The sequence below is a fragment of the Accipiter gentilis genome, chromosome 1 (assembly GCF_929443795.1).
Source record: "Accipiter gentilis chromosome 1, bAccGen1.1, whole genome shotgun sequence".
In the NCBI taxonomy this organism is placed as follows: domain Eukaryota; kingdom Metazoa; phylum Chordata; class Aves; order Accipitriformes; family Accipitridae; genus Astur; species Astur gentilis.
In genome coordinates, this window is record NC_064880.1 from 34,180,791 (window position 1) to 34,205,541 (window position 24,751).

A 24,751-nucleotide genomic window follows, 5' to 3' on the forward strand; every position below is an offset into this window, starting at 1 on the left:
ATGATACACATTTAAATTCATATTTTGAAAGAATAGGTTGGGTTAGGACATGCAACTAATAGTTTAGATTACTAGTTTGGGGATCTGTAGGTGATTAATGGTTGTTTACTTGTTAAAGCTTGTGTGTAGTTTTCTCCTTAATGAAGAATTATAAAGCAAAAGGGAATTTGTTTAGATCTGCTATAACATGGCTAGAGGAGAGATATGGATGATTGTCCAACACAGTAGTAAGTTTGCATAAATTTGTTAACTAGTCAAAATAGTAGTAGAGAGATTTCCGTGGGAAAAGAATCAGGTTAATTCAAACTCATTTGTTTGCCAAGTTCTCTCCACATTCTGTTTTAGCATGGAAATATAAATTTACATGGGCTTTACACTTCCAGCAATTTCATAGTGACCATTCTTCTCTGAGAAGCATTGCAGCTTATGAACCAGTAGTACTTGGCAGTCATACCTGGAGGTATTACCAGATTTTGTTTTCTTCATACCCTTTTTATCTCTAATCCTCGACTTCTGCGTTTCTATCTTTCACTGTTGAAGCCTGATGAAGCCATAGAAGTCTACGAGCAGGCCTTGAAGAAAAATCCAAAAGATCCAGCTTTAGCGAGTAAAATTGGAAAAGCCCTAATCAAAACACATAACTATTCAAAGGTATTCTATAAGTACTGCATTAGGCTAATTAAGTATTGTGTTCATTATTGTCAACATGTGGGCTTTGCCTGATTTTGTTTTCAGGTTGGGTAGAAGAAGCATTTCACTTTAAAACGCTGAACAGACTTTTTATCCTGAAAGTAAGTTTGTAGATCCCCTTCAAAATACGTGGCCAAAGGCACAGTTAAACATTGGTGGATACAAATCTGGTGAATTGTAGTTCTGGTGACTTGCGGTTTATGTGTTTTTGGGCCTGCACTCAAAACCATGTTTAATTATTTCTCCATTGACCCAGTCTTGTTATGTCTCCTAGCCTTAACATTGGCTAGGAGAGTAGTAATAGAGGCTTTAACTTCTTATTGTAGGAAAAACAGAAGAAAATGTTTGGGGAAAACTTGCAGGAGCAAATGGTTTTATTTGGGCAACCTCAAACTACTGGAGGGTGTGTTCAAACTGTTTTGTGTTTGCAATGGCAGAATTTTCACTTGCTTCTGTTTAGGTCACTATTACAAGCAGCTCAGTATATGATTCCTATCTTGCTCCATGATACTTTAAACTTTTTTTGTGTATGTGTAATAATCTAATGTACTGTGAGGGTTCCTAGAGTTACTATAGAAAAAAATCGTAATCGATATGGTGATGGGTGTTTTATGTGCTTAAATTTTTTTATTTTGAGGCTTCGGCTATATTATCCTTAGGATGCTTAAGCCTAAAGAGGTCACCTGCCTGATATTGCACTATTATGCATGTTTAAACATGTTCTATTTTAAAACAATAAAAGTTAATAAAATATTTCTAATTCATTTTGGAAATGTAACTTTTCAACATAATTGCAGTTCTCATTTTTCCCTTTGCTTAAAGAAGTAACATCCTATTTCAAGAGTATTTAATTGTTATTTTGAAGTCTTTTGGGTTTTGTTTTTTTTTTTTTTAAATTATTGAATAGTAGTTTATTGAACTGGAGCATAGCTTTTTTTTCTTGAGTAAATATTTGACTTTTTTAATTTATATGATTGTCAGTTTTTATGTTTAAAAATACAGAGAGAGAAGACTCCTTTCTATTAGATAATGTTTAGTTGGTATTTTTAAACTTTTCATTGCTTCTTTTATCTTCATGTTTTGCAGGTAGACTTTGGGAAAATATTTGTCCTTTGTATACAGTAAAACAGAACTTGTATAATTCCAGTCAGACTGGAGTTATAAACTTCAGCAGCTAATGAAAAAGTAGTTTAATTGGCAGTGATCCTGTCAAAGACAGAATGTGATAATGTGGTTAGGCTATGTAAATGCATATTTATCAAAAAGTGTGTTCTAGTTATTCTATTTATCTTTAATTTGGCATTATATTTTTGGAAGCCTGAACTTACAACCAAATAACACCTTTTTAATATAGTATTTATTAGAAATGACTTGGTTACAGGAGAAGTGAAGAAAGTAGAGAAAACTCTAAGCAGCATGTCATTCAATACCTAGGCAAGGTTGTTGTCTTTAAAATTTATCTTTAAATAATACTCAGATTTTTGTTTCTTCCTTTCAGGCAATCAGTTACTATGAGGCCGCATTGAGAAGCGGTCAACAGAATTTCCTTTGTTATGATTTGGCTGAGCTTTTAATGAAACTGAAGCAGTACGAAAGGGCAGAAAAAGTACTTCAGCAAGCTTTAGATCATGAGCCTGGTAGGAATATTATTAATTTACAGCAAAACATGCAATTTCTACTGTTGTTTGTGTTTTCTGTGTGATTCTATGGAATAAAGAAGTTCCATATAAAACTTTTTTGAACTGTAAACCACAGGAAACTATAAAGTGATAAATGTTAAATGCACTCTAAAATAAACTTCACTTATATTTAAAGGTGCTTTTGCCAGGACTTTTAAACTTGGAACATCTGTGATAAGTGGAGTCAGTAAATAAAATAGCAGAGCTCCACACATGCAAGGTTCTTTCTCTTCTGTGATAACAAATGTTCTGATTCTGAATTGATCAAGTATAGATGAGTTGTTCCTGCTGTTAGGGAATGGTTGTTTAGGTGGTAAATGCTACCTAGTATCCTTCAGAGCAAAGAGATTGAACTGATTGAAAATGTCTCTTAAGACCCTCTTTTACATGTTAGGAATATGCACTTAAAAAGCTAAGACTTCTGGATTTTTTTCCTTGGTTTTGTTAAAAGGCAATTAAGAAGTTTTAAGGTGTTTAGTGTGAGCTATTGAGCGATACCCTTAATTAAGGAAATCTTTTTGCAGTGGTTTAATTATATTTGTTAACTTTTGTGGCTGTCTGAATACAGAAACAGTTAGTATTAGCAAGTCTTATTACTAGTCCCTTCTGTAAGTTTTTCTTATGTCACTATTTTATTGATCTTTCTTACTGTGCAGGGGAATGTTAGTTTTCTGTCTTGTTTACTTCTTACTGAAAAAATCCTCTTGTTAAAATTATATTCCTGTCTTAGTTAAGCCTTTGAGGATCTGTCTAATTTAATAATCATGCTCAAGACAGCTTGATCTTCTAGTGTGGAAAGATAAATTAGCAGTAAATAAAGTTTGTCCCATGTACTTTAAAATCTTCTCTTGCATCTTATAATAAAGCAAAAAGCACATAAGCCAATATCCTTTTTGTACATCTTTGATATACATGTATTCTCTACATGAAAAAATGTAGATCTCATTGGCTGACTGGGAAAATTATTGAACAGTTTAATATCTTTTTTTAGAAATGCTGAAATGTCCGTTATTTGTGAAAGAAAAATGAAATATAGGAAACGTAGGGGAGGGAATGATTTTACATGGTTGGCTACATGGTCTAATCTCTGATATAGAACAGCATGTCACAATTATAACACTTTGAAGACAGTTTGCTAATAGAGTATAGGTCAATATACTTTTTTTTTTTCTCAAATTTTAGTAAAGATACAACATGGATTTTGGTGACTTTTTTGTTTTAATGTGGAACTGTGCTCAAGATACCTCTTTGTCAATAGATTAAAATGAATACAAGCCAGGGAGAACTTGTTTTCGTCAAATATTTTTGTGCATGTATATTTTAACTATTATTCAAAAGTAGCTTGCTGCTTTTTGAGTAGATTCTGAAATACTTGGTTGAAATAACTCTATTCATGTCTGTTCCAGACTCTCACAAAAGAAAGGTAGTTTGAGGTCTGACTAGAAATTTCATCAGTCTTATGCTTTTCGAATGTACAGTAGCACTTGTTGAATCAATTTGAACATTTTTCATTGACTTTGAGGAGGACCAGAAGTGTCAGGAGTGGCTTTATTTCCTGTCAATTTAAATCAATAGCTTTTCTCTCATGTTTCTGAGAATGCAAAGAAACTAGACAGTAATTTTTTTTATCTTCCTTTTGCATCCTTCAATATCTCTGGCCTTAAATCTCGCTCTGTAGGTTGTAATGTTTACTCTGCCCACTAACAACACATGGAGCAAATCATAATCCTAAATATGTAAGATCAAGCTGTGAACTTTTCACTTAAGCTCTTGCCTGGAGTATGTGGAGAGCTTTGTCTTTCTTTGACTTTAGCAGGATCAGTTCTTACAAGAATAATGTTTGTTTAATGTAATTATTACAGTTAATGAATTATCTTCTCTGATGGAAGATGGACGTTACCAGGTGCTTCTGGCAAAAATTTACAGCAAAATGGAGAAGATTGATGAAGCTATTGTTTCATTACAACAGGTAAACGGGAAAACAAAACCCTATGAAAGCTTGCAATGTTCTCAGTTTTATCCCTGGTTTCACTTTTATCCAAGATTCTAACCACATTATTTTTGTGAATGAGGAAAACACATACATGGTAGGGATAAAGCATCACTGACTGGTGTGAAATGTAAAGAACATACGTGGTTAGAAAGTCTAAGCTTTTTGTGAGCAGTGTTGTCTGAATTTTAGAGCAGAATGCAGGCTTTTACTGGAAGCCTGCATTTGTATTATGCCTTCATTTGTGTGTGTAGCATAGTTTTAGCAAAGCAGGTAAAAACAAAATGGGCTATGGGGACAGCTTGGTTACATATCCTCAGCTCAGCATTGAACACTACTCACAGAACAATCTGGAACAGCTTTCAATGGCTAGCTGTAATTTTGTTGTACTGCTGTTTGTTTTAAATAGCAATAGTAAGATCTGTTCATTCTGGAGTTGAATACTATCACTCAGACTGAGGCTTGAAAGAACAAAGTTGGAAGCTAGAGATAATTTAATCCATTTAGAAGACACTTTCTCAACATAAAGATTGAGCAAGAGGTTAGGTCGGTACATTCTCTTCCATTATACCTCCTCTGTGTTAACAGAAACAGTAAGCCTTGGTACCATCTTCTGACCAGCAAGAAAAGTAAACTATGTAGATTGGTTAGAAAGAGAATTGTACATAAGAGTTAAAATCTTACTGATATTTTTATGTAATCTGTTGTTAAATTCTTATTTCTTTTTTCCTTATAATGTACTTTTTTCTTTCTCAAAGTTGACTTTTTTCCCCATTCTCCGTTAGTAAACTTCCCCCAAAGCAGTCTGCTTCTCTTACTCTTTTCTTTACTTTTATAGTTCTTTCAGGTTTCTCACTATATCACACTTCAAAAACCTTGTGTTTGTCTCTCTTCCCTTTTTTTCTTTTGTTGTTGCTTTTGTTACTGCCCTCAAAACTGTCCTTCCTTGTACGTGTTCTCTTTGAAATCTTTTCCTGCTCCTTTTCCTTTTGCTGCTACATTGATTTACACAAAACCAACTATTTTGATTTATTTCAGCAGGACTAACTGCTCAGTCATGTTATTGCCTCTTCTTGAACAGGTTTCTTCCCCTGTTTTTCAGAGTGATGTTAGAAGTTCCCCCCAGATTTTACCTTGTGTTTTAATTCTCCTTCCCTGCTAGGCAAAATGGTAGGGAGGTGAGAAGAAGCAGGATATTATTAGTGTTTCTTTCTCTTCAACTTGTGAACTTTTAAATGAGCGAAGCAGCTCTTCTGAGATGTTATTTCAATGTTAAGATAGTTACAAAACTGCTTGAGCAGAAAGAGGAAATCTCATGTGTGTTAATCGGCTAGAATTCTAGTTGCAATCAAAGAAAACTGATCAGCCATAATCAGAATTAGGCATAGCTGTTTCTTTATCTGCCCTCTTTTGGGGCATCTGCTATTAACAAAGAGCTCGACCTCTGTGCTTCTGCTAGACTTTTCTTAATCACTTCCTAAATGAAGGACCTCAGAAAATAAAGTTTGAAGCTTTTTTACTTCCCCACCGCTGAGTTTTCTGTGCTTAATAAAGGAGTTAAGTACATACACTTTCTGGGTTTTGGCCTTTGAGGTCTTGTTTATACACCTTATCAAAAGCTTAATTTTAAGAAAAAAAAAAAGAAAGGGGAGGGAAAAGGCATGTAACACTTCTATTGAATATTTTTAATGTAGGAAGGTAGCTTGGAGACTAAGGAAGTTCTTAATGGGAACCCATGGAGATGATGATAAAACTGTTGGAAGCAAATCTTTAAGGCTTGTGTGCAAAAGCATAGCTATTCTCTTTAATAATGAGGATTTATTCAGTTGTGTCCTACACTAGCATTTTTTGTGATTACAACTCTGCCAGTAGTTATAAATTGGAACATAACCATTTGAATTGGGGAAGAGATTAGTTATAAATAATGCAAGGCACAGAAATACAGGGGAAATTTAGACCAATAAAAATGTGTCATGTTTGTTCAAATGAATGTATTTGACCTAAATATTCCTTAGATGGAGTATTAAATAAGCTTTTTCATACCACCATTTTCTTCAAGTACACAAGGGGTAAACTGGATCCCTCCCTGGCTTTTTGCTTTAATGTCCTGTTCCTTATGTTTCACAAAACACTGTATGTATGATTATCTTAAAATTATGGTCTGTAAAGTGTAGATTATACATTATTGGATTGGCACGAAGTTGTTATAGAACAAGTGTATTGGGATTCCATCTTGAAAGTGTTGAACACTGGGTTGCTTTTCAGCATGTTTTTAATGTGAATTTTGCGGAAGCAAGGCAGTTTGAGACAGGTTGTTTAGGGAGAGATATTGGGGGAGGGTTGTTTTGGTTTGCTTGTTTTCATTGATGTTTTTTATAGTGGAGACATTTTTACCCACTTTTTTACTATTTTGGCATTTTCCTCTATCAAATACATAGCATGCTCTAGAACCTTTTAAAAATTTAATTACATTATTTTAAAGTAGATAATACAAAATTCATTCATTTGAAAAATGTTGACTGTTCACTCCTTTCCCCACACTAGGCTCGGGAATTACAAGCCAGAGTGCTTAAACGGGCTCAAATAGAACAGCTGGATGCAATTCCTGCACAGAAACAGTTAGCGGCTGAAATTTGTGCTGAGATTGCAAAACATTCTACAGCCCAGCGAAACTATGAAAAAGCAATTAAATTTTACAAAGAAGCTCTTGTTCACTGTGAAACCGATAACAAGGTCAGTTCTTCCTCTCACTATTTTGCATTGTTTTTCCATTCAGTTTTGATATCTAGCAATACATTTTTCCAATTATCCACAGTGTAGAAGTATATTTGGAATTATTTTTGCTTTGGTACAGATAGAGCCTTGAACTTTGTCGCCTTCATTGCTTATCATGATAAAGTAGTTGTATGTACTGCTAATTTCTGTCTCTTACACAAACTCCTGATTCAAGTGGTGGTCTGTATGCACTCAGAGTTGCCCATTAGACCATGTATTGAGCCTGTCTTCATGTAGCAATTGAGAACATGTAAGGTACAGCACAGTAATAATGGATATTTGTTTCAATCTTGCTTGTTGCCGGCCCTCTGGAATGAAGTCTCAGTGATTTCAGTCAGTTCAGACAATTTCTGTCTCTTCTGTATCTGTTTTAGCAGTTTTAGACTTTTATCTGGACTTGGTAGGATTCTGATTTTAGTCACAAAGTGTTGCTGTTGAGCAGTGATTATTGCACTGCTTCTCTCTTCCCTACACTGTCTCTTTCCCACAAGCCTGCCTGTTGATAAATGTTGGTAAATTTGAGCTTATTTTTTATCCCCTTCCTTCTTCTCCTTTCACAGCCCCGAGTTTTAGAGATAAAAGAGGGAGAAGCGAAAGGCTAAGAAATTTATAATGAGCACCAAAATTAAGTGTCAACTTTAGTAGTTTTTTTAGATTAAAAATAAATAAATACAGTTTTTGTCAAATTTTCATTATATTCTAGCATGTGTTGTATATTTAGGTGTATGTGAAGACTTCTTATTTTGCTGCTTCTTACTGCACAGCTGTCAGATTCACACCTGTAATTTAGCAGCTGGTATCACCCAGTTTTAATACTTGAACTTGTGTGTTATGGTTTCAAGAATCTAGGTCCTTCCTAAAGCTACAGCTTCAGCATTTTTGAGACAGGATTTCCTCAAGGGATCTTGTAAGAATGATGAAGGGGAAAAAAAATAATTTGGGAGAAGAATAAAAACATCCTTAAAATCTTCAAAGGAGGTGACTTCCCCATTCTATCTTTACGAGTGAGGAGACTGCCTGTCATAGTACAGGTACAGCTATGGCTTTTGTGGTATGCCATTCCAGTAATTCAGTATCAAAGTCTTAACCTTTTTTTTTTTTTTTTTCTTTCACACCAGTACTGAAATACCAGCATGGCATTTCCCTTCAATTCTTGCTAAAATCATACTATTGAGAGATTCCCATTGTTACAAGATATGCTGTGCACTGACATTTGTACTGAATATCTCCGTTAGATGCTCTTACTGGAAATGTTTACTTTAATCCTACTTCGCTAGCAACACAGAATACAATGACATCTTAGAAAACCTAAGACTGAATTTCTGATTAAGAACTTATTCCCTCCTCAGAGTACTGAAAGCAAAATACTTTTGGTTACCCACAACTAGTATAAATGAGTCATCCTACTCTATTTCTATAGTTTCAGTAGATTTGAATGTGTTTTCTTCCCTTGATTTTTAAAAGCATTGCTAGTACAAGGTTGGAATTGAATTCTTTTAGATCCAAAAATATAAATTTGAGCTGTTAAAACACCTGCCTTTTTCTTGATGTCTTCACAGAGTTTACTTTCCTTAATATTATATATGAAAGTATTGGAAATTTCTTTGAAGCTATCTGTACCTTGTTTCATCAGAACAAAATCTCCTATATTCTAGCCAAAGTAAACCAAGCCAGATTTGAAATGTTGCATTAAACATATTATTCACCTAAATGTGAAAAGATTGCCACCCCTGTCTTAAGGGTTTTGGGTTGTGTTGTTTCATTTTACATAGTTAAATCTGGTAGGCAATACCCTACTTCATTTCTCTGACCAGATAAGAGGCAAGGCAGTTTCCAGATGCAGACTTGAAGTGGATCACAGACTGCATCAAGGACATCATTTCACAGTATCATTGTTTTTGGGTTGGGGGTGAAAATTCAGAAACCACTTCCAGTCACTAGAATCTAGCAGAAGTCCAGTTTAACTGGCATTCTTCTCTGACTTGCCCAAGGCAGGAAGCGTTCCTTGACTAGCAGACTACTTTTTTGGTCTTCCACTGTGTTACATACATCAGAACAGTGGCTTGAAGAAAGCTTTCATAGTTAAAATACTTACATGCATGCTATCTCCATATCATGTCAATGCTTACCTACCTGCCATTCTTTTTCAGATTTACATAGTATATGTTTGAATGTGTAAATAACAGGAAGTAGGAATAAAACAGTTGTTAATTATGGAAGTAGCCTTCATATCCTGAACAGGATGTTCAAAACACTATTTTGATTCAGAAGTGCTTTTCACAAGTGTAACCAGAGAGAGAATTGCAATGCAATTCTAAATGCCTCCTTTTGGAAAAAAAATTAAATCAGAACACCATATGGAATTAAGCAGGAGTGACATTGCTTACTGTTTGTCTACTGCTAATTTTACTTTGTGATTTGTTTAACTCCCGTTTGCTTCAATGGGAACTTGATTAAATCTGTGGTAACTTTTCTGTGACATTTTATTGAGAATAGTCTATGATGCATCTTAAGGATGCATGCTTATATACATTTCAGTTTGTTAATATTTATTCTGCAGTTGCTTTTCAGAAATGGATCCATACACAGTCTTAATGTGGTAGGTTTGGAAATGCAAATAAGAAAACTGTTTCTGCTGGAATTTGCTTATACTCCAGAACTACTTGGTGAATGTTAATGAGGTATTTGCTTCTGTCAGTGAATTTAAAACTACTTGCACTTACATTTTTTTCCAAGAAAATTATTCTTACCAAAATATTGTAGTCTTCAGAGCAATACTATCTAAGCAGCTGCGTTTTCAACCTACCTCCAGAATATCCTTCTGAAGAAGAAAAGTTTATCTGTTTAAAGGTGAAGGAATGGAAACGAAATAAATTACTTGACCAAGAGACCACAGGAAACAACAGAGAAAGCTCTCTCTTTAGAAGAGAAACAAATATTCCCTGAGGCTCTGAAATCCCAGGTTAATACTTGTAGAACTGAACCAGCTTCTTCATCTTTTGAATTACATATAGTTAACTATTTTAATATACAGGCAATGTTGGAACTTGCACGTTTGTATCTTGCACAAGATGATACCGATGCCTGTCAACATCAGTGTTCCTTACTACTGAAGAATGACCAAGATAATGAAGCAGCAACAATGGTATGTGCTATTATACTAATCCTGTATCAGAAGTTTTTTTGAAGTTTGTGTGTCTGCAATGTGATGAGTCCATAAAATATTACTTTTAAGAAAGCCTACAGCTTGTGATTTCAAACATGTGAAAAATCCATTGGAACAAAATGTTTTCCTGTTTATGCTGGATAATGATTCAATATGAAGTTTCTAGCAATCATAGCCTTCATTCTATCTCAATGCAAAAATGTGTCTTTAAAAGTACTAGCAGAGGAAAAAGTAGTAGTTGTAATATTGACTAAAGCATGGCTTAATGAATGTTCTATTAACAATTGACTAACGGTCAGGGAAGAAGTTATTTTTCCAGCACAGTAATATTAAAGCGAGTATCAAAAAAAAAAAAACTTCCATAAGAAAGGAACTGTGTTCTTAAGGTGGTTTTACGTCCTTATATAATCATAGTAATCATATTCCTATTAACCATTTCTAATCACAGCTGCAGATTCTCTGTACAGGATTTGTATACTTCTTAGCTTAAAAGACAACGCAGTAGACCGAGCAACTTTTGATTTAACAAGTTAGGAGCAAAATTATTTTAAGATGAGAATCATATATTTTCTCACAGCAGTCTAACATCTGGAATTTATCCTAGTATGGTGCAAGAACAGGAATAATAGCACTCTTAATATATGTCATTAAATCTACTTTTTATTTGTTTTACTTCCACTGCTGAAGTGGGCTATCATCTTTCTTTTTCCCTAACTTTAAACTAACTTTGCTTTGTATATGCTTAATCTGCATTTATAGAAAATAAAATTAGAAGTAAAACTATACAAGTAAAAAAAAAACCCCAACATATTTGAGAGGTACATCAAAGTGTTTAATTTTCTTTTAATTTTTACCTTAAGTGAAAAGTTGAGATATGAGCCTGTTACCTGCTCTTTAACCTGTATGTCTGTATATAGTGTTTATCTTCCAGAGAATATTGAAAAACCCAACTAGGTTTACTACTTGTGCAATTCCTGCAGCACTTTAAAGCTATAGTTTCAGCTCCCCACTTCACAGAACTAGAGTTCATTATAAACCACAATTTCCAATGTTTTGTTTTGTTTTGTTTTCTCTATATTGGTCAATGCTGTAGATGATGGCCGATCTCATGTTCAGGAAGCAAGATTATGAACAAGCTGTCTTCCATTTCCAGCAGCTCCTAGAACGCAAGCCAGGTGAATATTTAGTGGTGATATTTTTAATTCTTTCTGATACATAGTTCCAATGAGGTAGAGGAATAAATATCTAAAAAAATACTTTGTATGATTAAAAAGAATGTGCAATTTATAATGTAATGGATACTAAAACCGAAGACTATCACTGTATATAAAAACATAAAGCTATTGTAGGGGAAGATGAGAAAATTATTTCTTATAGACATAGTAATTTACTTTGCTGCAATGTAATGTACATTGTTTACCTCAGGCCAAATATAGCTAGGGTGTTATGTATTTGTAACTGTAAAGCACTTTCTCTTGTGTTTAGATACCAAGTGCATGAACACAAAGCTAGCATTTTTATTTCAAGATTAATAAAGGAAACTTGTCTTGGACAGGAATAAGTATCTTTTAGCAATTTGCAAATTATGACCAGAGAGAAATCTATTAAAATAGTACTATAAAGAATGTAAAGCTTTCTAGTGGACTTTGTGAAAAAAGTTTTGACAGTGCAGCAAATGTTTTCATTTGAGTGTTTTTGAAAGTGAAGTACAATTATACTTATCTTTGTACAGGTTTTTATAAAAGTATTGCAAGTATCACTTGGTATCTTCATTCTTGCTAACATGTGGTTACTGAGTAATATGCCTTATGTATTACACCATATATAATTTTTGTATGTGAAAAAAACAACACAGGCTCTTTATTTCTTAAGCCATTTATACAGCAAATAACTAGAATTACAATGTCCTAATTTTTTGTATATTTAGATAACTATGCAACCCTTTCACAATTAATTGATCTGTTAAGAAGAGCTGGGAAACTAGAAGAAGTCCCAAGATTTCTTTTAATGGCTGAAAAACATTCTTCCAGAACAAAGCTTGAACCAGGATTTCACTACTGCAAAGGACTGTATCTTTGGTACTTCCAATTATAAATAAGATAAGGTTTATTTGATTATGTATTAACTTTCTTGTCATCCATTATCATTCAAAGGTGGTACATATAGTGTGATAAGTAATATAGCACTGCTTTCCTAATTACTTAAGGTGCTAGGATTTTAGGAAATGTCTCCTTTTCTGTTCTGAAATACTTTCCAGTGAGCTCCTCTTTAAAGTGAAGCTGTTATCTGTCTCACATACATCTTTCATATTTCCTGCTTGTTAAAAGGGAAATTCTTGCTAATTCAAAAAAATAATATTATTTATTTTCAAATTTTAGAATTTATCAGATTGGTTTTGGTCTGCAAAAAACAAGTTCCTCGCAATAGCATGTGTGCTGTTCAAACCCTGCATTATCAGTGTGTGCAAGTTTGTCATCTGTGTTTAAATACTTGGGTTTCTTCTGGGATTTGGGTGGGCTTTGGCACCGCTAATTTCACTTGCCCAGCTTTAAATATTTTAATTATCTGTCTAGGTATACAGGTGAACCAAATGATGCACTCCGGCATTTTAATAAAGCTCGAAAGGACAGTGACTGGGGACAGAATGCAGTCTACAACATGATTGAAATTTGTTTGAACCCAGATAATGAAACTGTGGGTGGTGAAGTCTTTGAAAATCTGGATGCTGACATAGGGTAAGTGAAATGAAATAAATATTGCTTGGGTTCTTCTGTCATCCCCTTCCTCTGCAGCCCCTTAATAATGTGCCTTAATTTAAATTGCTAGAACTTTAAGCGTATCTAATGCTTTGAATAGTCTACTTACTATATTGTGAGAGACCATCCTACACTATAATAAGTCAATCTCAAGCAGAAAATATAGAAGATGTTATCTGGAATCCTGGTCACTTGCAGTGTTAAAAAGAGCTTGTTAGGTTGGAACTGCTGTTGTTACAGAAGAGAATCAATGTAGAATTCCTATATAAAAGAGCCGTTTTGTACAAAATGGCATGTCTGTAGCATGGAATTGGTACTAGCTTGTAATTAATTTGGTGTATATTAAAAAAATAAGCTTTTACAAGCACTTTCTTTCTGATAACAGTAATTCAACAGAGAAGCAGGAGTCCGTGCAGTTGGCTGTAAGAACAGCAGAAAATCTTCTGAAGGAACTCAAGCCTCAGACCGTTCAGGGTCACATTCAGCTGCGAATCATGGAAAATTATTGTCTCATGGCAACCAAACAAAAATCAAGTGTTGAACGAGCACTGAACACTTTCACTGAAATAGTAGTGGCTGAGGTTAGTAACCTGTCTCATTTCCTCAGTCTTCTCTTTCACACATACTACATTTTTTTTTTTTTTTTTTTTTTTAAACTAGTCTCACAGTTAACTTTCAGGAATAGTGGCATGTGTTAGTGCTATTTGATCTAGGGATTTTTTTTCCTATTCAAGAATATTTTATATAAAATTTGAAAAAAACCCCATGCTGAAATAACATGGTTTAAAAGTTTTCAAGTGGATTGCAAATTTATAACTCAACTAAATGGTAATATTGCCAGTTACTGAAATGTGGATAGGCTACTTGGTTCAAGTTGCTGGGTCTGCTTTTTAATTCCCAGTCTTGCCAGCAGCGTGTCTGATGATATAAGTCTATACAATATCTTCATTCTGAAAGCAAAAGCAATTAAATATAAGCTGCCTTCATGTACTTCATGGCAATTTGACAGAATTTAGATTTCAGGGCAAGATTATCCATCTGTTTAGAATTCATCCTTATGATGGAAATCTTCATTATTTTATAGCTACTTGTAGTCATTAGCTTTAGGATTAACAACAGATACTTTTGCTACCAGCACCTTTCAACAGATTTTATTTAAGCACATGTGGACACATCTAATCCATCAGAATGCCAAGAAATACTTAACTACCCGTCAACTGTGTGCTAAACTGCTTCTTGGCTAAGCTGAGTATACTGGTGCTTACCTTGTGTGTAAGGCAGTTCTGAGAATCACAAACAAGGTCCCTCTTCCTTCAGTACTGGCTTCCCAGTCTTGCTCAGAATTGATCTGAGGTCCTGTGAATATTGAATGTTTTTTGACATGGTGACACAGTTCCAGCAGGAAGAAAATGTTCCAGTCTATTTAGTCTTCTCTTCAGGGTTGCATGAAGTATACAGTTTTAATCTCTTCAGACTTTAGAGGTCATTGATCCATGCTAGGTGTGACTATTGAGGGAGAGGGGGGTGAGCTGATCCTTATGCAGAAGAGGGGTTTTTGGTGGGGTCTTTTTTCTTTAACCCACTATGGCAAGCCTATTTACAGCACAACCCTACAAAGAAGTGTAAAGGCAGAATGCCAATAGTGAGGCAGGAACACTGAGAGGGAGAGAGAAGCTTTTAAGGTAGCTGCTAATGGAACTACTCTCTGCATTTAGGAAGCAGTTTCAGGATTTGAGCCCCATTCTCATCTATACCCTGTGCTAATAAAGGCAGAATTTTAAAAATCACACTTGCTCCTGCACTTCTTACTGCTTGCTTGAGGCTCTTGCATAGAATGGTGGCTTTTAAGAATCCTGTTTGCTACGCATAGCTTCTGGATATGGGCAGTGTAGACTTACATTTTTAGGAGCTGTACACCTAATAATAGGAATTGGTGTCCCTGTTATTGATATTTGACAGGAACTGCTAAAAGTAGAAAATAACCACTTGTAACTTCAAGTGAGTTCAGTTTCTATCTGAAGTATTTATTTGTGTATCAAAAGGATAGATTTTGATGGTATCAGAATGTTTCTTGTTGAGATGAAATACCTGTGGATGCTTTCAACGTTTCCTGAGCCTGAAGAAGATTATTTTGAGCCCAAACTTCTATTCAGCCTCTTAATTATTTAATGTGGTGTTTATCATGATAAGTCTTAAAGAAATAATCATAGCACTAGATGGAAAACATGTTTGTAACGTATAACATCTATCTTTATTTCCTGAGATTTAGCTTTTAGTTTAGATACCTGGTGAAAGTCTTATTTAAAAAAAAAAAAAAAGTTAAAAGCAAAATAAAAAATCACCAAGCAGTCACTATGGTTTTTACTGCAGAAGGATCATATACCAGCACTTCTGGGAATGGCCACAGCCTACATGATCTTGAAACAGACTCCACGAGCCAGAAATCAGTTAAAACGGATTTCAAAAATGAGCTGGAATCCCATTGATGCAGAGGAGTTTGAAAAGAGTTGGCTTCTGCTTGCAGATATATATATTCAATCTGCTAAATATGATATGGCAGGTGAATTATTAAAACGGTGCCTTCGTCATAACAGGGTAAGTGAATGCACCTTAAAAGTAACCTTAGTAACCTTTTATTTTAATTCCTCTAATGTTTAGTTTTCCTCTGAAAAATGGTTTTGAATTGCATTTCTTTTTCCAATTGCCTGGTATTTCACTTATTAAGGAGAAGTAGACCGAAACAAGCCAGGAAACCAGCAACTTTACACTGAAGTGTAGTAAACAAACCTGTGAATGCTGCTTAGTCATTTTTATTCATATTCTGTAATAACTTATGCCAGTTTTAGCTGTGGTGACACTAGAAGCTTAAGGTGTTTATAGAGTGTCAGAGATCCATGTTACTGAGTCTTGCAAACCTGGTGAAGAAAAATGTAGCCATATAAATTTTGGAAACTTGCTCCATTTATTAAGAGATGTTATCTTTGTATCTTAAAATATGTTTTTAAACATTTATGTTCATAAGCCTGCTACTATACAAGAGGGTTTTGTTTGTTTGTTTTAATGCTAGTATTAATTCTCTGCTGTGAAGATAACTGTCTGGTAGATTGTCTGGGGACAAGCTCTGATGTTCTTGCCTCAGGGTTTCTGAGCTGGCAAACTGCCCAATACTCTGCTTTGACTATAGGAACAAGGGCAGATCTTAGCTTGTGTGCTTTTTTTTCATTTTGTCCCTTTTTGCTTACCACATTTTTCCATCTATACACTTCACTTTCCTTCACATGAGGCACATCCAATAGGCTAGTTTTCCATAGATACTATGCTGCAGGTTCAGGGTACTGTTTATAGTGCACAGATTTGGTTTAGAAAAGGACCTGATGCTGTATATTTCTTTTTCTGAATTCATCAGTATAGAAGATAAGGTTCATTATTCTGTCGTATTTCTACAACCTCCTTGAGAGGTAGACTTTTTTGAACTTGTACTCTTTTTATTTCTAAATACAAAATAAAGAGGCAGCTGTAACAGTTCTTCGTATAATGGTATCATGTACCTCTGCAGAGATGCCTCTTAAAATAGGATGTACTCAAATTTCATTTTTACAGAAAATAAGTTTGAATCTCGTTAAGAAAAAATTCTACCTTAAGGTCAGTTACACACTTGTCCAGATGGCCAAGGGAAGTTGCAAAATCCATACCACTGGAGGATAAATATGAGTCATCTCCCAAAACAAGATATACCTTGAAATAGATGGTCAGTTGAGCAGGTATCTACCACAAATGACACTTTGTTGCAGAAATTCCCAAGCAGCTCCAAAAACATAGCCTACCGAGTAATTTGTTTTCTTCTAAAAAGTTTGGCACCCATGAGGGGCTTAGATAAACAAGTTCTGCTTGATAGGTAGGAGAATGGCAAATTAGATGTCTGGTTCCTTAAAACAAGCACAGTAAAGATACTGACTTTTCTCCAACTTGTATGCAAAGCAGCTAAGCAGGACTTGTACTATACAAATAGATGTTGAATATTTTAGATCTTAACAAATCGTGTTAATTCATAAGACAGTATTTTGTGTGGTATTCTCCAATTTGGAAGATTTTATTAGATTGAGAAAACACGTTATTGTGATGAATTAGTTTTTAGGATTGTTTTTATCATCCAGAATCGAAAGATATGGATATATGTGCGTGTATATATATATATATATATATAATTTAAGTAAGTGTGTTAGGTGAAACTTCATAAGTCTGGTATCTTGTAATACAGGGGTTTTTTGATTTTAAAATATTTAGGTTTGGTCGGTGAGATCCCAATGAGCAGACTGTTTCTATGAAATTTGGGCTTCTTACTGATTACTGTTCTCGAATTTGACCTTTTTGTTTTATCACAAATGAGAGGGGGAGTATATTTTTGTCCTCATTTTCTAGGCATTCCCATACTGCTTATCCCAGTATGCTGTGATTTGGAAGCTTTTCATCAGTAGATTTTGGAAGCCTAATTGGAAATAGTGAAGTTAAAGATGGAATGTAATTTATATAGCAGCAATTATTTGTTCTGCCGATGTAAAAAAAGGTGCATATTTTCATAAAATCTTCTTTTTTTTTTTCTCTCAAATATTTGACCTATTGGCAGCATGATACTATAAGCTGTTCACAGTAAGGGCATATGGTGGTTAGGGTTTTGCTTATTTTTGTAGGTTTTTTCCTGCTTTATGTACTAAATTTAAGATTTCTGTATGAATTACTGTGTCTTTCATACTAACTTTTACTATGGATTTAAATTGATTTATGTGTATGCGTAACATAAGCAAGGCTAGTATTTTCATCTAGCGCTTAGTAGTTTTTGAAACCTGTTTTCCAGATGCTTGTAACTTGCCACTTGAGTTGTACAAAATGAAATATTTAATGGTTGGTGTTCTCTTTAGGATATTTGTGTATGTCTTTAGCTTTAAGTAGAAAATTATAATGTAAAACAGTTTCCAAAAATAAGGCTATTAAAATACATTTTTAAGAAAAAGTGAAACAAACAATATTTGTGGAAGATCCAACACTTTCCCGCTGGACTTGAAATGTGGCTGCCATACGGTTATTATTAACTGAGAGTGGTATCTACAGGGTTTTGGGAGGCTCTAAACATTTTTGAAGGTGTAGTTGCAGTGTCCTCTGTGACGAACTCTGTACTTGACTTGGAGTAACTTAGGAAGTCACTGTGCAGAATTCCATATAACTGATTTGTATTACAGATGTTTTAAATCAAGACCAGCTTGTCATCAAAGTTAGTACAAGTATCACTTAGCTTTCCAGTTGTACATATTTGAAATATTTAAATAATTAAGCTGTCGGTATTATTATAGATAAGCTTACCTAAATAAAAGTTTGAATTAATATTTATATTTTGCAGTCATGCTGCAAGGCTTATGAATACATGGGATACATAATGGAAAAGGAACAAGCATATAAGGATGCAGCATTAAATTATGAGATGGCCTGGAAATATGGAAACCAAATGAATCCAACAATAGGCATGTATATATAACCTATAATCATGATTTCAGGCACTACAGTAGGAATGAAACAGCTACCCTTTACTGGAAAGACTGCTTTTAATTTTCTGTAGGGGTAGAGTATCACTGGCTTTCCTCACATAAAACCCACAGATGTTTAAAGGTGTATGTAACAGTCACTTGGAAAGCCCCTGGTGCAAGAGGTAGCAGCTTTGTGATACTTCAGAGGTTTCTGCTTACTGTATTAGTGCAGGGTTTGGTCTGAAACAGTTTTAGTTTGCTCTTTGTGAACAACTTTCTCTAAGTACAGCATTCATTTTTAATAATGTATTTATAGCAATGCAGTATGTACTATCTATAGTAGAGAACCTTTTATAATACCCAGTATATATCTGATGGTGGCAGATCATTAATTTAATTATTTCCTTTTGATAATCAGACAAATTATCTATTTATATGGATAAGGTTTTATATACATGAGTAAAGATTTTAAAAATAAATTATTTAAAGATATTTAAATATATCTGGTTTAAAAAAGATGGTTAACTGAAAACTTGAGATACTATTCAAGTTGTAATTTGGATCATTAATTGAAGTCTACACTAAACTGTCACATTTCTAGACTATTTGAATGTAGGAAACCCTTTATGAAGTTGATACATAGGATAAATGCCCTTTCTTACTCAACACCTAGTCTGTCTCTAGGTCCCAAGGCTGGTGGTTTGCACAAATTCTGTTCCAGGTTTTGGGCTATGCTTATGGCACCTCAAAAATACTTACTTCTTGTGGTCTTTAATTTGTGGTCTCTTTTTGTGCCCTAGGTTTTTTGGTGTTAGGGTGAGAGAGCCTTTGGCATCAATGGGAAGACAAGTGGTTTTTCTAACAAGATAGTAACTGTTATGCATATGAACTGCCATACATCTTGTTTCTTTAATTGTAACTTCTGGATGCTGCAGTGGTTTAGTTCATGATTTTATCTAATATGATCTGCAGAATAAAGTAGTGTTTTATTAACGGAACTAAATGTTTTGTGATTTAGCTCCTGCTTTTATAACAGAGTTAAAGATATAAAAATGCACATGCATGGATGGATTACCAAAACTAGATGTTACCCTGTGTACTGTGAGTCAAAAAATTAGGAGGGTCAAAGCAGAAGGAAGATTCAGATGTCAAAACAGAAATAAAAATGACTGATAGAAATCTGATTTAGGTTATATGGGAAAATCTCTAGATACCTGCATTTGGATGCAGTAATTTTACTAGTTGTTCCTGCTCCTGTAGACTGACCTGTGAATGTCTTGGCTAAGATATTAAAGTTGTTGATCAAATAAAATATATTAGAAGAAATTTTAACAGTAAAAAGGTGTGATTTCTTGAGTTTGTAGATAACAGATCAAGACTTTTGCTACTTTGAAACCCTCTAGAGGGTAGGAATTAAACAAATTACAAAATCATTTGGTGTCTAGACAGGAGAATGCCTTAGTGAAGTTAAACTGTGGAATGATCTTGCATACAAACAGTGAGAGTATGATATAGTAAAGGTACTCTGTGCACATTGTTTCTTAGTTTTGCATACAGCATTGTGAGAATTGTCATGCATTAAAACTAAAATGGTTAAAGCAGCACGAACTGCTTCTGGCAAGTAAAACTGTAAAAACTGGTATGAGATTCCTCATACTCACTTGCTAGTAATCTAAATCTTTAAATCAAATATTTAAAATTTCAAATTTTGGAAATTCCATGCTTATAACCTTTTCTCCCTCAGTCCTGATATCTGTCCAGGCTGGTATACTTGAGCTGCACTTTTTTATATAGAAAGCATCAGCCTGACATGTTGCTATGCGACTTAGCTATTCCATGTGACTTTTTTATCAGTGGTCTGCTGACAGTGGAACAGAATAGCATTTTAATTCCCTAGTTTTGTTAGTGCTATCCTGATTTTTTTTTTTCCTTCTTTTGTCCTTTAATAACAGAATTGCCTTTACAGAGGGACAGTGTATTATAGGTCACAGTGAGAAACTCTGTGGGGTACCATAGTAATTGAAAGAGGACAACCATTATGTATTCTCCGTAGTAACACATGCTCTCCAGAATAATGTCTCCTTTTGATTCAAACATAGCTTTCAGCATGTAAAGGACTTTTATTTACTACTTGAAGTGATTTTCAGTAGAAATTTTAATCTCTAGAGGCTTAGATGAGAGAATACTAGAAAACAAATATACTAACTTTAGAAACATACGGTGACCAAAATGCATTTGAATGCAATATTTTCATTATTCAATACAGAAACTGAAATTGTTGCCTTTTTTTCCCCTTTTATTTACAGGATACAAGCTGGCTTTCAATTACCTGAAAGGAAAGAGATATGTTGATGCAATCGATGTTTGTCATAAGGTAGAATTTGTTTACGTACTTAATACTCTGTCTGTGGTAGTGATATGTTTTTGAATAGTGATCCTTTTTTTTTGTTGAGTTTAAATTTCTAAAATATATGGCTTAATGTCAGAAAGACACCCTATTTAGTAAGTTTGATTAAATATCCTCGACATAATCTGCTTTATCTTGAGCTCCCTGGCCACCAGGTAAATAAGAGATAAAGTGGTTGGCTATCATCTATGAAAGCATATTCAAATGGCAGCACCTTTTTTTGGCCCTGTGGTTGCAAGTTGGTAAATCCATACAGAAGTATAGCTGAAGAAGTTAATCAAATGTTAATATCAGAAGACACTGTTAAAAAGTAACTTCCAGTATTATCTTTGTATGGTCGAAACATAAATAGAGCAGATCCAGAATAAGAGGAAGGGCTACTATTACAGAAGCAGAGTGAATATTATGAATTAATAATGATTAGTATTAATAATGAAATAAATTGTATTTGCTCTTTTGGGGGGAAATAAAGATAACTAGAAAGGACAAACTGAATGGAAGGATAAAGGAAAGGAGGGATTTGAAGGGCAAGAAGATGAAGTGGGTAGAGTATAGTAAGAACGAGCCTGAGGGAGTGAAAACATAAGAGCAGTTTATCATTGCTGAGAAAGTATACTTAAAACCTTGGCAATGTCTCCAGAGGTCACTGTTCTGTATGCACACATTTCAAGCCACCCAGAGGCTTTAGCCATTGACCCCTGTGTCTTTTGCACCAGGGTGACAGGGCAGCATGAAAGGGAAACAAGGTGTCTTTGATAAAGCTGTTCTTGACCTCCATACATAGAAGTCTCCAGCCACAGTTAAATTTTTATGCATTCTTGAAACAAACTAGTCACGTTTTTTTAGTTTTAGAATGTGTAAGCTCAGTGATGGGGGGGATAAACAAACACAGTATTCTTTCCTTTTAGACACAGAGCTTTTGGGTTGTTTTGTCTTTTGACAGGTCCTTGAAGCACATCCAAACTATCCAAAGATCAGAAAGGAAATACTTGACAAGGCCCGTGCATCACTAAGAACATGAATATTTTTTGTATGGCTTATGGACTGTTTGTTTAATCTGACTTCGTAAACTATGAATGAAGTACTGCAGTGACAGAGACCATATCAGCACAAAAGTATTCTGAATATTAACTTAATGATACTAGAGATCTGGATTATTTTCAAGAAAAATCTGCAGCCCTGAAAGGAATTGCGTTTATTCTTATTCAGGAGAGAATACTGCTTACGTGTGTGCTATGTAAATTGTCATCCAGCATCATAAAAAAGTGTCATTGGCATTATAAAAATGTTTTGGAGCATACAACTTCGTATTTTGGCTTGTCCATTTGAATTAGCACTGAAAACAACAGCCTATCCTATCTAGTGCAGGTGCATTGTTAAGATGCTGGATTTCAGTTTGTGTAAACCATTTATTCATAATTAATAGTGTAATCTTTATTACTACAGGTGTATTTCTAAAGTATGGTTTTTTTATTTTTACATATGTTATAAGCACGCTTTATTTTTTTAATCTTGAAAAACCAGCTACATACATCATTCTCAGTGGAACTTAGATTTTTAATGAAAATCTAATATTTAAAAGTAAGACCTTATGTAAATATTCAGTAAATGCTTTTATAGATCATGCAAGTTTTACACAGAATTTATTTTCTATTCATGCTGTCTGTTATTCACCTGTCAGATTTCCATGAAGAGAAATGTTTGACATTTTTAATTTGGAGTGTTTAGTCTTTCAGCATTGTATGTGTAGACAGTACAGTCATATGTGCAGAAGTCAGCACTTACTTTGTTTAATCCATATAAAACACCTTTCTGGAGAAATTGTTTTGATTACAGGGTATTATGATCTTGTCTTACATACAGAGTGTACCTGTGGATCTTTAGGGAGGAACAGCATGTCATCAATGAATGAGAGAAAGGAGAAGAATCAGGAGTTTTTTTCAGTGATGTAGAATTTTTGAAAAAATAGGTGCCTAACAAAAAAACACTGTTACATTGCTGTATTTGGTTTTCAAACAGCACTTGATGTTGTATGTATTTGACTAGAAAAGTAATGTTTTGGCATGAAAAGAGAATTCTTAATACTAGTAATTATGTTTCTTAAAATAACCAATTTCAGTTTCCTCCTTTTTTAGCTTTTCATGTTGACATTGTGTAAAGTCACTTTCATTTGATTTTTGGGTTTCTTTTTTATGTCAACTTAATGTTAAGGCTCCAAAAGGGAGCCTGTTTACAATCGTATTTAATCTTGCTTATCAATAACTGGGTGCTATATCTCAGGTAAATTTCTAGCCTTGTTTCCTAAATAGATTGATATGCATCACTTACACAATGATGCTACCTACTGGTGGTTTCCAGGCTTTGCATTCCAGTAACTTTTGAGTTGTTGGTCAGCCTAAAATTAATAGAGGTGTCTCAGGACTATAACACTTCTACAAGATTTGTGTGAATATGAGAATTGAGAAAAGACCCAAATAAGCGGCCTCTCCTTCCCCAGGGAACCTTGAAACTTACACTGTAGCCTTATCCCTTCTGTCTGAGCACTGGCAATCAGTGTGTACATAACCATACCAGGCACAGTACAGGCTCCCTACTTTTTGCCTGCCAGTTGTGCAGCGTGATAGAGATCTGAGGAAGAAGATTGAGGAGACTGGGGAAAAACTGGTGGTATGGGAGTGGAAGGAGGAACGTGGAAGGATCTGGAAAATGTGGAAGCTGGGAGGAACTGTAAGGGAGCTGGGCTGTGGGGCTCAGGAGACTATGAATTCTTCAACTATGCTGTTTTGGGTTTGGTTTTTTTCCCCACTGCTAAAAGAATAAGTACACAGGCCTTATCAAAGCAGTTTCTAGTAAAACAACATTTCTTTGTACACAGACCTATTCATATAACATCAATGTGGTTTTGCTTCCTCATTAGCACTGGAATAATATTTAGCTGAAGTTTAGAATAAAAATAGATGGGTTTATATCAATAGATGCAAGATGCTTTTAAAAAGGCAAGAGTAATCTGTATCTACATCTGCTTTCTTTTTATCATGAGCATAAGATGAGTAATAGTTTAGGTCATGACAATGATAAGATACAGAAATTAGTTGATAGAAATTTAACTGAAACTTTGAGCTTTTCATGGCTAACTTTTGGTGAAGAGCTTTTATTCATATACTATGCATGTATATCTAGCCATTAGTGTCTTTTTATACATGAGGTCTTTAAAAGAAGAGTGCAAATGAGGCACATCTTCGGATTTCATTTTTTTTAAAAAGTGAGTATAAGTAGCCCTTTAGAGAAAATCTTGCTTTAATATAGTATTCCCAGAAGAAATAAATGGCCTTTCCATTTCCCTTTCAGTTTATATAAGCCAATTTAAGTTTTCCTGTCCTTACTAAATCTTTTTTTACTTTCTCTGCAGAAGGAATGGCTTTGTTTCATTTCTCTTTACTCCAACTAATTGAAAGTGTTAATTTCAGCTTTCCTTCTGCTTTTACAGTTTCTTATTTTAAAAACACATGTCCTGGTAGCTGCCTTTTTTTTTTTTTTTTTTTTTTTTTTTTTTTTAAGTCCCTTTCTTAATAAATGGTTTTGAATGGAAGAGACTCCTGGGATGGAGGGGAGTCAGTAATGCTAATTTCAAAGAGCTGCAGTCTTTAGTGTGGTGTTGCTTAGCAACCCATCTTCCAGTTTTGCCTGGGGTGAATAAAAGAGGAGAGTGAAGCTGTGGTTTCTATTGATTCATTCACTGAAACTGGAAATCTAAGCATCTTGTAGCTATAGC

The 24,751-nt window shown here is 34.4% G+C and overlaps 1 protein-coding gene across 1 annotated transcript in view; it reads left to right on the plus strand.

Moving 5' to 3' along the window:
* TTC21B (tetratricopeptide repeat domain 21B) overlaps window positions 1–24,347 on the plus strand; it is a 42,718-nt gene extending 18,371 nt beyond the window's left edge. The window contains exons 17-29 of the mRNA XM_049811890.1: window positions 541–651; window positions 2,189–2,327; window positions 4,232–4,338; window positions 6,904–7,092; window positions 10,169–10,279; window positions 11,394–11,475; window positions 12,228–12,378; window positions 12,874–13,035; window positions 13,442–13,637; window positions 15,427–15,651; window positions 18,449–18,569; window positions 20,879–20,946; window positions 21,923–24,347. Of these exons, the coding sequence (XP_049667847.1) occupies window positions 541–651; window positions 2,189–2,327; window positions 4,232–4,338; window positions 6,904–7,092; window positions 10,169–10,279; window positions 11,394–11,475; window positions 12,228–12,378; window positions 12,874–13,035; window positions 13,442–13,637; window positions 15,427–15,651; window positions 18,449–18,569; window positions 20,879–20,946; window positions 21,923–22,000 (1,740 nt within the window). The 3' untranslated portion in view covers window positions 22,001–24,347. The remainder of the gene's footprint in view (window positions 1–540; window positions 652–2,188; window positions 2,328–4,231; window positions 4,339–6,903; window positions 7,093–10,168; window positions 10,280–11,393; window positions 11,476–12,227; window positions 12,379–12,873; window positions 13,036–13,441; window positions 13,638–15,426; window positions 15,652–18,448; window positions 18,570–20,878; window positions 20,947–21,922) is intronic.
* The last annotated feature ends 404 nt before the right edge of the window (window positions 24,348–24,751 follow it).